We start from the raw sequence: 16,021 nt of genomic DNA, 5'->3' as shown, positions 1-16,021 counted from the left end.
TAAAGCACATTGTAGGCGGTGCTGGGCATACCCCAGGAGACACAGACGATCCCGTTTTTTCTTTCCCCACTAAGGATGCTGGTTACACCCAGATGAGGGGGAATGACAGCCGGCCTCTTCTGTTGCTCAGTTACCATTTGCCCCTTAGGACCAGAAGGTTTATACGGGGTTCGCTTTGGAATGCTACAAATATCTAGATTCTTCTGTAGGAAAAGTGTTCCCTCATCAGCCAGCACTCTTTGGTTTCACTGACATGAATTCCTATAGGAAAGATTTAATTCTGTTCCATAATTACCTATTTTCAAAACCAGGAGTTGATTTAAAAGCCATTCAAAGGATGACGAACAGCTCTGTCCCTAGTACTTCCTGGTTTTCTATTTTGCTGCCCTTCCCCGGTATTCCCGGGACCATTCCTGGATTTGACAGGTCACATGGCCAAGACCTCAGCTAGCAATCTCCGTTTCAAGTCCTGATTCACAGGCCAGCCGATGACACACCCCAGGGGAGGTGTGGATGCCCCCTTACGCTGTATTAAGAAGCGCACTAGCTCAGGGATGGGGGTCTCTCCAGACCCCAGCATAGGGGAGCCTCATGTCATCCCCCCTCCCCGGGTTCAACCTGACCTGGAACCAAGAATGAATGGAACCTTACTGAAGGAGCAGTGGGCTCAGAGTTGCTCTTCGAATGATCAAGAGCACCTCGGCAGGTGGGCTGGCCAGGCCCCCGGCTGCTGGGGGAAAAGGAAGGATCCATGGCTCGAGAGGGGCAGAGGCTCCAGGGGGTAGAGCGTGAGAGCAAGGGTGTGCCCAGGGCCCGGCCCCAGGTCTGACCTCACCCCGTCTCCCCCCCAAGCAGATGTACGTGGCCACGGTGCTGCAGGAGCCGGAGATGAACCTGTCCCCCGCCTCCTCCCCCGCTCGGCACACCTACGGCACCATGAACAGACAGCCGGAGGACGGGGAAGAGGAGAGTGCTGTGAGGGGCTTTGCACAGGAGCTGGGCTCCGCCCAGTTCCAGGAAGGGCTGGAACTGGAGGGCCAGAGCCAGTACCACTGACCGGACCGGAGGCCTCCACCTGGCGACTCCACGGGAGTGGCGGCCAGGGGAGGGCCCAGCAGGGGGAGGCGGGAGGGCCACCCAGACCTCCCCACGACCTCCCGCAGACTTTGGGAAGGCCCCCACGGAGAAGTCTGCGCCTTGACTGTTGGCCACACGGAGGCCCCGACCTGCTGACCAGCTCGAATGGGAGGTGCTGGGCAGTGCAGAGGGACCCCGGGATGGGATGGAGGCTCCAGGCAGGCACCACATCTCGGGCCAGGGGGCTGAAGCCCTGGGCACGGAGACTGCAGGCTGAGGGACCTTCCTGGGGTCAGAGTGGAGAAGGCGCGCATCAAGGAGGAGGCAGAGAGACGCCCACCGAACTCTTCAGGGTCTCTGCCGCCCTTTGACCAGCTGCCCTGCCGAGGACCTTCCACGGCTGCTCCAACCCCGGCCCCCGGCCCTCCTTCAACCCCTCCCTGCAGGCTGAGGAAGCACAGGTGTGTGTGCTGGGCCTCATCAAGGACATCCCCTGCATGGGGATCACCCAGAGCAAGGGGCAGCGAGACACTTCCCGCTCCTCTGCCCCCTGGTGGACATCCCCGGGAGCAGCAGGGTAGAGACCCTTCTTCCCATTCTGGCAAAGGCAGCTGGGACACGATCACTCCGGGCTCATTAAACGGGACCTGTGTGCGTTTTGATGAAGGCGGCCTTGGCTGGTTACTACGAGGTGGGAGGGACAGAGGCACAATTCATGGAGAGGGGTCTTCTTCCCAGATGCTGGGTGATGGGAAACCAGGTACAGTCCCCAAGCCCCAGGCCTTAATGAGAGGACCCACAAGGTCAAGGATGTGGCCACTGAAAGTTGCTCCTGCCTCACACCCCCCTGAGTGCTTGGGCCCCAGCAAAGCCAAGGTGGGCAGCAGCTTAGGCTAAGAAGCCCATGCTTCAGACTGAAGGCACGGGCCACTCCGTGGCCTCCCGAGCAGGACCCTTCCTCTCTGGACTGAAAACCACTCAAGTGGCCTCCAGTACGGGCCTGGCCCAGACGCTACAGACACCCTGCCAAGAATGAGGTGGGGGCAGGGGCTGTGGCCTCCACGGAGACGCCTTTTCTGGTGGAGTAAGGCCGCCTTCCCAGGACCGCCACCACTCCGGACCTGCAGGAACTGAATCCTGAGTAGGAACAGTGCTGGTGACACCCAGCACCTTTGCCATAGTCAGGGGGGTGCAGACCTCTGCCTCTGAGGACAGGCCCCCATCATGAGCCCTGGGCCGCACAGCTGGGGAGGACACTAGAAAAGGGCTGGCTGAGGCCTCAGCGGACCAGAAGGAGCCATGTCAAAAGCGGTCTTCGTGCTCTAGAGCTCTCCTGAGCTCCCTCCTCCAAGGGTCTGGGTCCCCGCCGCCAACCTGCCAAAAGTCGGCCCCAGGCTCACCTCACCTGAGCCTTCCCCACCAAGTCCCGGGCACATGGGTGCCCCTGAACTCAGACCACCTGGGGCTCACCCCTGCTCCACCTGTGCCCACATCTCAGCTGCAGAAGCTCCAGGTTTCTCTTTGAGAAATAGCACTCGCGAGGCCAACATTGCCATACCCCCAGGTCTTGGCCCAGACCTTGGCATAAGGGGTCTTTCCAGAGAGCTTCAGTCATCTAGAGAGTCGGCAGTCTCTCCCACTCCTTGTCCAGCTAGGAATAAGGAGGAAATTATATCCAGTCCCTCATGAACCCAGGCCCCTCAGGGCCCCCTGTTAGCATTTCATCAGCCAACAAAGGGAAGGGTCCTTTCCGGAGCAGTGGGCCGGTCCCCACCAGGGAGCTCTGCCCATGCCATGGGGGAGGTGGCCAGCTCTTGGCCCTCCCTGGCCTCCAGAAGGTATATTTGGTGTGCGTGTGAGTTTCCTGCCAGAAGCTGGCCTGCAGGCTCTCCTTCACTGGGCACTGCTTGCTGGCACCTGCCCCCCATCCCCACAGCCCCTGCTGGACTATTCCTGCCGCTTCTGCCACTGTCCCTCCTCTGTCCCCTGCCCACCCGGCAGCCTCTGGATGTTGCCTAGGGAAAGGGTCCCAGCAGATTACATGGTGGCATGGCTGCGGGCTCGCCCCTCTGCCTTTGGGCCAAGTGCAGTTGGTTCTGAGAGAAGACATTGCAAATGTTGGGAAAGTTCCAGAATCCTTTCACTTCTCAACTCTTTCTGGAGACCCAGGGCAACTGGCAAGCCCTGCCCCGCCCCGCAGCTGCTCAACCTCCACGGTCACTGTGAAGGCAGGGTGGGCATGCTTTGGCTCCTTTCACACCCCATCCAGGCCCCTCCTGGCACCTCCCCTGGCCTGCCCTCTCAGCCCTCACTTGTCTCACCCACTGACTTCCACCTACTCCCGTCTGACCCACCCCACAACCCACTTCCCGGCTGTCCTTCCCCAGCCTTCCACCGAAGCACCACCTCTCAGACTTGATTCTTTCTGGAGGGGGCTGCCTCTGAGGGATTGCCTAGAGCCTCTATGAAGTGCCCCAATGGGCCAAGAGTAGCTCCATGCCTGCCTGCCTCTTCCTCAGATGCTTCTGGAAGCAAAGTGCCTATCAGCAGCATTACATCCTCTGGGGCCTGCGGTGTGGGGTATGGACTTCCCTTGGCCACCACCACTAAAGGAATGTGCCAGAATGCCGAACCTTCTTGTTATTAATGCTATGACCGTGCCTTGAATAAACAAGTCCTCCCAACCTCTGCTGGCCTGTGCCTCTGCCTCCAGACTGGCCCAGCAGGGTCTTCCCGCTCCCGCAAGGAGCCAGAGCTGCTAAGGGATGAACCAACGTCCCTAGGTTGCCCGGCTGGAGCCTCACACCTTGCTTCATGTCTGTAGCCCCCAAGGCCTTCCCAGGATCCTGTCCTCACAGGGGAAGGCCCGACAAATACTGCCTGGTCCGCTGGAGAGATTGGGGGTGAGGGGCATCTGCCTCATTCTGCTGTGGGTGCTCTCAGAGCCTCCTGGGCAGGAGCAGAGGACTTCCTGGTCGGGGAGCCACCCATGAAGCCCCGAGCAGCCTCCCCGGGGCAGCAGAAGCCCCAGGGCGAGTGCTGCCCCTCCCCCCCCCATGGGCCATTGGCTAGACTAGATGCTGGACTTGAAAAGATGAAGGCCACTGGAACAAGTGGCAGACGGGGCTCAGGTCTACGCCGGCTGCGGCCAGCAGCACGAGGGCAGGGGGACGTGGAGGAGAGGCTGGGTCTTGGGGACATAAATGGGACTGCCAGGTCAGGCCCGAATGGGGTAAGAAACACCCTCCAGCGAAGGCTACTTACGTCTGCTGTTGTACCCGCCGTAAGTTGGGGGAAAATTCCCTGCTCTGGGGGGTGCTGTGTCCTGGCCTGGGAGACCAAAGTTCTGGCCTTCCTGCAACCGAGGCTGGTCCCGAAAACAGGGGTAGGAGGACAGCTGCTCTGCCTTATCGCTGAGTGGAGCAGACTCAGCTGGGGGACAGAGGGAACGGGGCTGCAGGCGCGGGTCTCCCCCCTCACCTTTCCCTGCGAAGACAGGACAATCTCAGGGTGGGCTGATGGCTGCTGTAGGACCAGGGGCCTTTTTCTAGGATTTTCGAATCCTCGTCACAAGAGCCGCTTCTCAGGCTCTCCTGGACAGCCTCCAGGGCCCCCAGATCGCAGGCCCTGGGCCAGTCCTTGGTTCAGCGGACATTTCAGGGCCCTTTGCTCAGGGAGAGACAGACAAAGAAGCTGCAGAGGGCGGGCTAGAGCCCCAGGCATGTCAAGTCCTGAAAGGAAGACGGGATTTGTCAGTCTTCTCTGTACTCAGCAGGCCAGCAGGACTGGAGGCCTAGAAGGTCGATAGAGCGGGGCTGGGAGTGGGGCTGTGGCACAGGCCAACAGGGAGCCAAGAGGGAGGCCCAGGACCCCGATCGGACAGGGCTGTGCCCACTGGGGCCCTGGAGCCCCTGACTGCATGCCAGGCTGCACTATGCCGGCTGTACTTTGCAGGGCTGTGGAGGAAGCAGGAGGGCCCTGGGCTCTGGGAGCCTCTGCCTGGAGGCCAAACCTTGGAGCAGTTTCGGGCTCCTCCAGGGCTGGCTCTCCACCGCCTAATCCCGTCCTGCTGGCGGGAGCTCAGGTCTGTCCCAAGGACACTCCGAGCTGGCCAAAGCCAGGTTCCTGAGTCGGCTCTGGGGCAGGCCCCGGGGAACCCAGGGGGCCGGCTTACAGGAAGGCCGTGCACAGTTTTCTCAACGGAGCTGCTTTATTTATTTATTTATTTATTTATTTATTTATTTATTTTTTAAAGGAAGATTCCCATATTCTTTTTTTTTTTTTTAAGATTTTATTTATTTATTTGACAGAGATAGAGACAGCCAGCGAGAGAGGGAACACAAGCAGGGGAAGTGGGAGAGGAAGAAGCAGGCTCACAGCAGAGGAGCCTGATGCGGGGCTCGATCCCATAACGCTGGGATCACGCCCTGAGCCGAAGGCAGCCGCTTAACCGCTGTGCCACCCAGGCGCCTCAACGGAGCTGCTTTCTAAACATCGGATGGCCCCTGCGCCCTGATCATCTGGCAGGGCCCCAGCTGCAGGTGCCGCGGTTCTCTAGCCTGGCTGCAAGTGCGAGTCTCCTGGGAGAGTTCAAACAATCCAAGTGTCCAGGTCCCATCCCCAACAACCCAAAATTTCTGGGGTGGGGCCGAGGTGCCCCTATTTTACAAAAGCCTCCCAGGTGACTCTAGTGTCAGGCAGGGTTGAGAAGGCAAGTCTCTTGTGGATGAGGAAGACAACCGCAGCCTGGCACTCCGGAAGGGGGGCTTGGTCTCGGCACCCCACGCTGTGTCTCCCCTTGGGGAGTGTAGGCCTGCAGCCCATAACTAAGTACAAAGCCACAGGCTGGGAAGGCCTCCAGGGAGCTCAAGTGTCAGGTGCGGGTAGGTCATCAACAGGCCCAGACGTTTATCTTCTGTCTTCGAAGCAATTGATACCTAGAGCCGGCACAACTTCCATTATCATCATCTTACTTTGTAACAAGGACTATTGTTTGGGCCGGAGGGACACACACAGGGCCTCAAGGATCACTTCTGGCTAAAACGTCCCTGTGAGCAAGTCCTGAAGAGTCACCTCTGCTCGCCTCTCTGAACACAGAGCCCAAAGTGGCTTTCACGGCAGCCTTCCCGTTTGGATTGCAAGAGATTATAAATGCAATAAGCCAACGTATATGGCAGATGTCAGCAGGGTCAAAGGCTTTGAAGAAGGGTGGGAGTAACTGCAGATGGGAAGGATCTGGAGCGAGCTTCTCTGGGAATGAGACGTGGGGGCATGTGCGGGCTGCACGGAGGGGTTGCGGGGCAGATCTGGAAGGAATAAATCCAGGGTCCTAGGCAGCGGGGAGCCGGAGCACGCAGCAGGGTGAGGCCGTCTGGGAGGGCAGCAGGACCCTGGGCTTTACTCCAGCGACATGGAGGCTACTGGAGGATTCCTAGTGGGGGAGAGATGTGATCACCTTAGGCTCCGAGGCGATCACTGCAGCCTTCGGGTGGGGACGAGGCGGAGGAGAAAACCCCATCGGGGATCTGCAGGAGACATCCAGTGAGATGCCATGGGAGCTCAGACAAGAATGGGGTGGGCAATGAGGAGGGAGACAGAGAAGTTCCAAACAGGTCTGAGGACTCATGGATGGATGAGGGTGGGGTCTGAGAGAAAGCGAGGAAGTGCAGTGGCTCCCAGTTCTTCTGCCTGAACGACAGGATAGACAGGTTTACCAAAGCAGATGCCAGAAGCAGCAGGTCAGGAAACATACCAGGCTCTACTCTGGTGGTGTTACACTTGAAATGCCTAGTAGGGACGTTGGGCAGGGGGCTGGATACGGGTCTGGAGTGGGGGGGCATTAGGCTGGAGACGAGACCCGGAGTCATCAGCATCTGGGGTGTTGAAAGCACGGGACCGGCTCAGACCTGCGCAGAGGACCAGAGGAGGGCCTGGGGAGATGGGAGGCGAATCTGCAGGGAGAATGAAGAACGAGCATTGAGGAAGGAGGAAACCCGGGAGACCCTGGCATCTGGAACCCAAGGGAAGAAAAGAACTCAGAAAGTAAGCAGGGAGCGCCCAGCGCTAACTACACTTGACAGTGATTATGGGGCGCAGAGGAGTAAGTTCAAAGATGCCCTGAGAAAGCATCAGCCACGTCAGAACGCTGGAGATGCCACTGGACCAGTGAACTGGTTTCTCCCACAAATCAAAGGCATGGGACAGGGGCTGGCCAAGAAGGAGACATTTAAGAGACCCAACCAGATGCAATGTGTGGTCCTTGACTAAACAAACCACCTGCAAAAAACATCAGGAGAATCTGGAATCAGCCTGGTCACTAGGCGATGCTGAGAGATACTGCTCGTCTTGGCAGGTATGTCGATGGTGTGGATTAAGGTGGAAAAGGTATCAGCCACAAGTTCCCATGGAAGACTTTACAGGTGAAAGAGCACGAAGTCTTAGACTCGCTTTTAAAAACTCTCCAGCAGAAGAAAGGGGGTGGGGGAGGTCTTGAGTTGCTCAAGTCGATGCTGGGTGAAGGGAACACGGAGATTCACTAGACTCAGATTTTGGTGTATGTGACATTTTTCTATAAGAAAAAGTTTAAAAGGGAGGAGTGATCTACTTTTCCAAGGCTGCTGAGCAGAAGAGCAAGGTGAGGACAGGGACTCCAGCTCTGAACTGGGCAGGGCGGAGGTCCTGGGTGAGCTTGGTGGAGCAGATGGGGGTGGGGGCAAAAGCCTGGTTGAAGTAGGTTCCCACGCTCTCACAGGAATGGAGAAAACGGAGAGCGAAGACCTTTTGGAAGAGTTTGGCTATCAGAGGAAGTAGAGAAACAGAGTGGTAGCTGGTGAGGGAAGGGGTGAGGGAGGGGTGGCTCCTTGTAGAAGAAGGGACATGTGGGCTGGCAGAATGCGGAGGAACACGGGAGAGAGGGTTCAGGGCTGAGATGGAAAGGAGGAGGAAGGAACCACCCCCCACCACAAGCGCACACACACTCGCATGCACACACGCGCACACACACACGGAGACACACACACACACACACACACACACACACACACACACACACACCATGCTGAGGATGGCTCAAGCCCCAGGCCCAGAAGGGCGCTGGGCCTTTCCAGAGCCAGGTCACCCCAGTAAGACGTTTGGGAGCTACAGGCCCGCGTGGCCCCCCGAGTCTCCGCGGTTCCTAGGTCTCACGGTGGAGGAGGCCCTCCCTCCCCGGAGCCCTGGGCTCGAGAGAAAATGCTTGTGGTGCCGCAGTGGGGAAAGCATTCCCAACACGCTCCAGACTCAATGTCTGCAGTCACACAGCCTGGCAGGCTGGTCACCAGAGCTTCCCCAAAACGAGCTCCCGCTGGGAGCTGGGGAGGCCCTGGCGGCAGCAGCAACCCTGGTCTTGGCTGAGAAAACTGAAGCCTCAGGACAATGGCAGGGGGCCGGGTGCGACCCCTCCAACCATTCACAGCTGGGCTCCAGGGCCCCACAATCCTGTTCCCGTGAGGCCCACTCTTAATGCTGCCGCCTGTCCCCATGTCCCTGGCTGGTCTCTACCTCCATCTGCCCAATCCTCCTGACCACACACACTCACACACGCTCACACACGCTCATACACGCTCACACTTGCTCTTCAACTCCAATGTACACCCCAGCTAAACCCATTTAATCTCTTTAAAAAAACCCACTCTGGGATTGACACCAGAGACCCTATATATCTTTGGGGCCCTTTGCTGCTGTCTTGGAGCCTGGCCCCCTTCTATCCTGGCTTCACCTTGTCCCCCAGGAGGTGGGCTCCCAGACTCCTGACCAGTAAACTACTTCAGACCAGGGATTAGTGGAGGGGTGTATTATAACAAAACAACCCCAAATGTATAATGACACAAACACAACAGAAGTTTGTGTCTCTTTCCTATAAAATTCAAAATGGGAGTCCTCGTTCCACAGGATGGAGAAGTTCCTGGGTCCCACCAGGCACTTCTGATTAGTGGGTGCTCTCCTCCAAGCAGCAATTCAGGGACCCAGGCTCTTTCCACCTTGTGGCTCTGCCACCTTCAACACATGGCCCTCAAGGTTGCTGTAAATCTGCATCAGGCTAGTGGAGGGGTGACAGAGCACAGAGGAGCATGCAGGAGTTTTGGGGGATCAGCTCTAGAAGTGGTACACATGTCCACACATTCCATTGGCCAGAACTCGGTCACATGCCCCACCCAACTGCAAAGGAGGCTGGGAAATGTAGTCTGGCTGTGTGCCCAAGAGGAAAAAGAAGTGAGTTTGGTGCCCTGCCCACCAGTTTCCATTACAAACCCCTAGCTCCATCTCCTCCACCAGCTTCTGGCCTTCCCCGAGCCTCTCCTTTGTTTTATACCCACCCCGGCCTTGGCCCTCCTGACCCCATCCTCCCACCCTGCCCTAGGTCCCCTGCCCTGCAGCTTCATCTGGCCACAAGCCAACACCCAAGAAAGCACCAGTCCTGGCAGGTCAGAGAGGCACACAGAACAGGTTTATTCCTCATGAGTTTATACAACCACGGCACGAAGCAGAAGGTAAAAGTGCAGACAGCTTGGGGCAAAAGCGGAGGACCTCTCCCGCCACTCTCTCTTCTATCCAGCAGCCTACATCCAGGCACACACCAGGTATTAAACGTGGGGAGCTGTGGCCCCACAGTCGGTGTGAGCGGCGGCAGAAAGGAGGCTGGAGGGAGATAAGACCCAGCCCTGCTGGAGGGGGGTGGTAAGGAACAGCCACCAGAACCCAGGCCCCTTTGCAAGGAAATCACCCCTCCTTCCTTGCGCTTCCCCAGCCCCACCCCTCCTGGCTGGCTGGCTGGTTCCTGCAGAGGGGTACTAAAGAAGCCCCCAGCAGCAGCTTGAATGGGGGAATGGGATACAGCAAGAGAAAAATCTACTCTGGCAGGGGCATCTGAGACCCAGATGAGGTCAACTCTCTCGTCCTCAGCGGTTCCCTTGACTACCTGCTCCCACTACCTGGGATTCCACCATGAAGGCTAAAAAAGTCCCTCCTCTTTACTGGTGAAAGGCAATGCCCCTGGGAGAGAAAAGCATGGAAGGCAGGCAAAATGGGAAGGTCCCCGAAGCTCAGCCGCCCACTCCCCTATTGGCCCAGGCCCACCCAACGTGGGTGGCTGACAAGCACCCATGCTCTCAGAGCTCTCCACCTTCCCAGCCCCATGCCACCTCTGTGACCAAAACACTGCTCTCTCCTAGAGGAGGGGGGTGTGCCAGAGGGAAGAGAAGGCAGGAAGGGAAGAAGCTACTGGGGGTGCAGGGAAATCCAGAAGCCCCTTCCTGAAGGAAAAGCCACCCATCCCTGTCTACGGTTGGAGGTAAGGGGACAGAGACCCAGTCCAGCTCTATCACCTCTCCGGAACAGCCAAGGGGACAAGGACCAAGATGCAGGGAGGCCTAAGGGAGCCTGGGCGACCACAGACACACAGCGACAGGCAGACACAGACGGACGGGGGCCTCCAAGTGGAGGCTGCCGAGCAGCGGCCGCCTCTTACTCGCCATCCCAGCCTCGACTCATGGCCTGTACCACGGCCCCGTAGAGCTGGCTCCAGGCGGCCCGCACGGCTGGTGTGAACGCGGGGCCCAGGCACTTCTCCAACATGTAGAGCAGGGACTCCCCCACCGTCTGCAGAGGCAAGTAGCACCTCGTCATTCCTGAAGGCAGGCAGGCATCGCTCCATTCCACAGGTAAGAAAACTGAGGCCCGGACCTTTCTTCTCTCCTGCACAGTGTCCATGCTTCCTGATCTGGCTTGTGCCCCAATCCTGGGGTACCACGTGGGACCCCCTCTTTCCCCTTAAATGTGAGGCTTTATAGTGAACTATGCATTTCACTCCATTCCCAGCCTTGCAATCACCCCATGACTAGGGCCAAGGCCTTGCCTGGGACTCCGGCTCAGAGCAAGTAAAGTCATTGCCCCCAGGCCTACGTTTCGTCCTCTGCAAGGCTGCGCTCACGGTGTGAAGAGCCCAGACTCTGAAACTAGACAGACCCGCGTTCACTTGTTGATTCTGCCATTGATGAGCTGTGTGGCCTTGAGCAAGTTTTGTGACCTCTCGGAGCCTCCGCTGCTTCATCAGTAAAACAGGGAAAGTGAAAGTTCCAATTCACTGGATTGCTGGGACTCGCAAAGGAGGTCATCTACAGAAAGCACAGCATCTGTATACAGTAGGCCTTCAAGAATAATAATGGCTCTCATTTGTTACTGTCAGAACAAAATACGGTTTACTTCTTCCACGAAGAGTTACCGGACATCCACTAAAGACAGGCCCGGTACGAGTGCCCGAGATAGAGAGGCCAAGACTAACTCGGTCCCTTCCTCAGGGCGCTTACCATCTGGCAGGGGGAGTGGACTCTGTGGCAGACTTGTCACGTCAGCGGCCCCCGGTGAGCCACACCTCGAGGCTTCACGCCCCCTGAGTGGAGTCCCTCACCCTGAGCCGTCACCACGGGGGATGCAAGCAGGGGTCGGAAGAGGGCTGGCACACTGGGGTTCTGCCCTCTGGGGACTCAGCTGGCACTCGGCAAGGAAGCTCAGCGAGTCCACCACATAATGAGATGCCACAGGGAGAGAGACCCTGAAGGATGACGGGCCATCTTGGATGCAGCAGCCCCGGCTGAGCTCCCAGCCGAGTGTGGTCCATGAGTGCCTCCAGCCCCACCGCGTGGAACAAAAGCACTGCCCCACTGCACCCAGAGAGATCGAAGTCGTTTGCTTGGGATGGTTTTATACCCAGCGATAGGAAACTGAGCAGACTGGCTAACCCCAGAGGCTCTTTAACTTTCCATGGTTCTAAGAGAAGCCACACCAGGGAAGAAAAATCGGAGGCTCAGAGAGGTCAAGGCAGTGCCAGGGGTCACACAGCACGGAAGTAACAGCTGCAGCCCCCCAGCCCTAGTCATCTGAAGGTATGGGAATGGAGAGAAAGAACAGACAGACAGGGAGCACTGGGAGAGTGGTGGCCTTGGGGCAGGAAGCGCCACTTTACCCACCGAGAAGGAGCTGAGCTTCACACCCACTGCACGGTGCCTCTTGCCCAGGCCAGCAAGGTACTCCTCCAGCGAGGACAGGTCCTCTACATTGGTCACTGCAGTGTCAATCACCAGCATCACCTGCCAAGGCCAAGGGAGCAGTGAACCGGAGAGACAAGAGCAATCCCACCTGCTCACAACCACAGTCCGGAACCTGGGGGTCCCAACCAGGAGTAAGAGAGGTCAGTCAGGACCCTCAGTTCTCCAGGATCAGAAATGCAAGGCCCCAGGGCATCTGGCTGGCTGGATCGGTGGGGCGTGCGACTCTTGATCTCGGTCAGGGTTGTAAGTTCGAGACCCACGCTGGGTGTAGAGATTACTTTAAAAAATAAAACAAAATCTTAAAAAAAGAAAGAAAAAAGAGAAGAAAAGAAACGCAAGGCCATCTGTGTCTACATACAGTAGGCACTCAACATGTGGCCAAACTGCTAATGTTATTCTATGACGGCAGCTCCTCTCCTCTGAGGGTCTCAAAGCCCTAAACAGCAGCGGGACCGTGCTGTCTGCCCCGGACAAGGAGAAACTGAGGCACTGTGAGAGTCACGAGCCTCTACGGGAACCCCAGCTTGGTTGTCATGTTGTCATAGGCAGATGACCCCTCGTGGATCAGTGCCAACACCACCCTCAGGAGTCGGGGACAACACTGAGGGCGAGGGTGGAGCAGGGACCAGCTGGCTGAGCACAGGGGGCCCCAGGCTCTGCCCAGCTCAGCACAGACGGCAAGGAGCAGACGCCTCTGGCATGGGGTGGGGGTGGGGGGCAGAAGAAGGGGAATGAGACCAGGCCAGGGCAGAAGGAACTTTCCCTAGTCCGAGTCTCTCATTCTCTCCCGGGAGGGCGTTCTGCTGGATCTTGAGGCCATTCAGCCTCCGCCTCACCTTCCTGATGTGGTCCAGGAACTCGGGGGAAGACAGGCAGTCCTCCGGGCTGGAGAACTGGCGGCAGTTGTACTGGAAGAGCGGCAGAAGGTCGGGCTCCAGGTCAAACAGCCTGTGGGGGGAGGGCCAGACATCAGCCCTGCGGTCCCTGTAGGCCCAGCCAGCCCCAGGAGCCCTGGCTCCCAGTGGCCCGGCCCAGCGGCAGTGGGGTGGGGTGGGGTGAGGGTGGGGAGCAGGGATTCAGCTGGAAGCCAGAACCACCCTCCAACCCGGCACTGACCCCTTTGCCAGCTGTGCTGGTGCCCCTTTCCCGCCTCTTCCACTGGCTCCGAGGGGCACCCTGAAAAGAGCAATGAGTCCCTAGGCCTCTCATAGGACCCGGCATAGAGCAGCCCCTCCATAAACAGTTCAGAGGCCTGGGACAGGGAGGGGACCTCAAATAGGAAAGCCCTTCTCTCTTTTTTCTCTTTCTCTCTCTTCCTTCCACTCTTGGGTCCGAACCTCCTAGTCTCATCATGTCTACAGGGGCTTGGGCCAATGATGATAACGGTGCTCTTAAGAACTCCTTACACTTACTGGACACTGAGCACTTTACATGTGGTTAATTTACGTATCCCTCACAATCCTAAGCAGTAGGTATTGCTGTTACCCAACCTTATAGAGGAGGCAACAGAAGCTCAGAGAATTTAAGTAACCTGCCTATAGTCACACAGCTCCGAAGTAGCAGAACCACAGAGGGTCCCTAAGCCCACAGAGAAAACAGTGGCACAAGCAGAAGCTCTCAGTCCCATCTGAGAGGGCTCGTTCGGCTTTTGTGTCACCCCACAAATGTATTCCCCCTTTGGGGAAGAGGTTTTGCGAAAGCCTCCTCAGAAGTTCTGGGCCAGCTTTGGGAGCCAAACCTCCTGAGAAACCATGGTGACAGAGCACTGCCTCTGGGGATGGCAGAGGAGTTACCTAGAGACTCGCAAGGTAAGGTTGGAGACTGGCCTCCTTTCCCCTTGGGGTCTGCGCACCCCTCACCCCTCTCCCCAGTGGTGAAACATGGGGGTCTGTCATTCCTTCCCTGGTGGTTCTCTGGTCCTAGCCTGGTCCCTTCCTCGGAAAGATTTATCCTTCTGTTGGCTGCTGGCCGTGTCACTCCTAGGGCCTGGACCGCGCCCTCGGTCCAGAGGCCGTGGCACAGCCTCCCCGCAGGAGCCCTCGGGGCACCCCTTCAGGTACCACCCAAGGGCTGAACTCAGGAGCAGAACCACGGAGGGGGCGCAGCGCGGAGACCAGCGCCTCCTGGCCAGAGTGTAAGGAGATCCGCCCCGGAGGACCCCCGCCTGCCCCCGGGAGTCGCCACAAACGCGCCCCCCGTGGCGGGGGCGGGGGGGAAGCGCCCAAGGGGCTGCGCCACCCGTCGCCGTTCCCGCTCCTCTGGCGCACATCTGGAGGCGCCCCGGCGCCAGGGCAGCGGGCCAATCTTCGCTCCTCTGGCGCCGGTCCAGCCGCCGGGAGCCCACTCCTGGCGAGGCACCCGCCACCCGTACCCCCGGGGCGCTCGGGGAGCCCTCACCTGGCGAACAGCACGGTGCCGTGCTCCAGCGGGCTGCGGCTCACCGCCCGCCAGCTCTGCCGGATCAGCTCGGGCTCCGGGCGCTCCATGCTCGCCCGGCGACGCGGGGCGCGAGGCTGGGACCCTCGGGGCGCGGGCACCGTCACCGCACGTGCCGCGCCATCTCCGCGGCGACGCGGGCCACTCTGCGCCCCCTACGGCCCCCTCCCCTCAGCCGGGCGGGGGCCTTCGCCGCTCCCTCCCCGCCCCAGGTGGAGGCGCCCCGCCGTGCCCGCCGGGCTGGCGCTTCCGGGGACCCCGCTCCGGCCGCTGCGCCCTGCGCCCCGCGGCTCCGACAGCGCCCCGCCCCGCGCCGCCCGGCCCGGGCGCTTTAAAGCAACCGCGGCCCCCGCCCCCCCGCCGTCCGTCAAGGCGCTCATCTCTGGGCAACCGGCTGTGGCCAGGGACGACCTGGTGGCCCGGGAAACGCCTGGCCTTCAGAGCTTCACAGAAATCGTCGAGCCTCTCTGGGCCTCAGTTTTTCATCTGGAAACTGGTGATGATTTCACCCCTTGCTGGTTAGGGCTCCAACTGAATTTGATCGCTTTAGGTAGGCTCTGCCTGTGCCGCCTCTCCACAAACTTCCCTCCCGCGCTACCTGGAGGCATTAGAGTTTGCCACCCCCTTGGCCCAGGTTCTTCCTTCTGCCCCGACGTGGGACCAGGGGATGCGAGCACCAGCCTGTGTGACCAGGCTGAGGCTGGAGAGGCCCTCTGCCCTACTCTGGGTCTGACCGAAGCATCCCCCCACCCCCAACCCCGTCCCTGCACATGGGGCCACCAGGGCTCTCAGCCTTAGGGACAGGCCCAGGACCGCTGCCATTTCCAGCCAGGCCTGGGGGTTCTTGAGACAGCATCTTAACAATCTGTCAGCTGCAGTTCTGGCCCCAGCTCTGCTTGGCCAGAACCAGGTCTGGGGCACAGCAGCTGTGACCACAGCAATACCTGGACACTGAGCGAGTGAAGTTCCAGCATTCTACTATTCCATGATTTTCAATGGACTTTAAATAGAAGCTCGGGTAGCGGAGTCTCATGCTTGCCATTCAGGGTCTGCAGTTGACCACCTGTCAGGCCTAAGCCTTTCTGTTTCTCTCTCTCTTTTTAAGGGGGTACGAGAGGGGGAGGGAGAGGGAGAAAAGAAGACTCCCCGCTAAGCAAGGAGCCCCACAGCCGGCTAGAGCCCAGGACGCTGAGATCATGACCTGAGCCAAACATCAAGTCAGAGGCTTAACCAACTGGGCCACCCAGGCACCCCAAAGCCTTTCTCTTTCAAGCATTAAAGTTCCTCCGGCCCCAGCCCAGTGCTAGTGGCCCAGGCTTTGGAGAGCCAAACCTTCATTTATCCTTCATTATTTCCAGTTCCTGAGCCTAGCTAGCTCCTCTTATCCTCCCTACTTCTTTCAGTGTCCTCAGTAAGGGGGTCGG

General features: G+C 58.8%; 2 protein-coding genes across 3 annotated transcripts in view; one reads left to right on the top strand and one right to left on the bottom strand.

Moving 5' to 3' along the window:
* TMEM63C (transmembrane protein 63C) overlaps positions 1-1,718 on the top strand; it is a 53,723-nt gene extending 52,005 nt beyond the window's left edge. Inside the window, exon 24 of the mRNA XM_040641612.1 lies at positions 856-1,718. Within this exon, the coding sequence (XP_040497546.1) occupies positions 856-1,056 (201 nt within the window). The 3' untranslated portion in view covers positions 1,057-1,718. The remainder of the gene's footprint in view (positions 1-855) is intronic.
* Positions 1,719-5,478: 3,760 nt separating this feature from the next.
* On the bottom strand, positions 5,479-14,675 carry NGB (neuroglobin). 2 transcript variants are annotated; one of them, XM_040641611.1, is made up of 4 exons: positions 14,559-14,675; positions 12,998-13,109; positions 12,081-12,200; positions 5,479-6,508 (listed from the first exon to the last, which is right to left on the bottom strand). In XM_040641611.1, the coding sequence occupies exons 1-4, from the start codon at positions 14,645-14,647 to the stop codon at positions 6,407-6,409; spliced, it is 423 nt and encodes a 140-aa protein (XP_040497545.1). In that variant the 5' UTR covers positions 14,648-14,675; the 3' UTR covers positions 5,479-6,406. The 2 variants fall into 2 exon arrangements, with proteins under 2 accessions (XP_040497545.1, XP_040497544.1); XM_040641610.1 differs by lacking the exon at positions 5,479-6,508 and adding an exon at positions 9,562-10,713.
* Between the last annotated feature and the right edge of the window lie 1,346 nt (positions 14,676-16,021).

Source organism: Ursus maritimus, unplaced genomic scaffold (assembly GCF_017311325.1).
Source record: "Ursus maritimus isolate PB19 unplaced genomic scaffold, ASM1731132v1 scaffold_25, whole genome shotgun sequence".
Lineage (NCBI taxonomy): Eukaryota > Metazoa > Chordata > Mammalia > Carnivora > Ursidae > Ursus > Ursus maritimus.
Note: the sequence above shows the minus strand (reverse complement) of the source record. Positions and strands in the feature narration are given on the sequence as shown.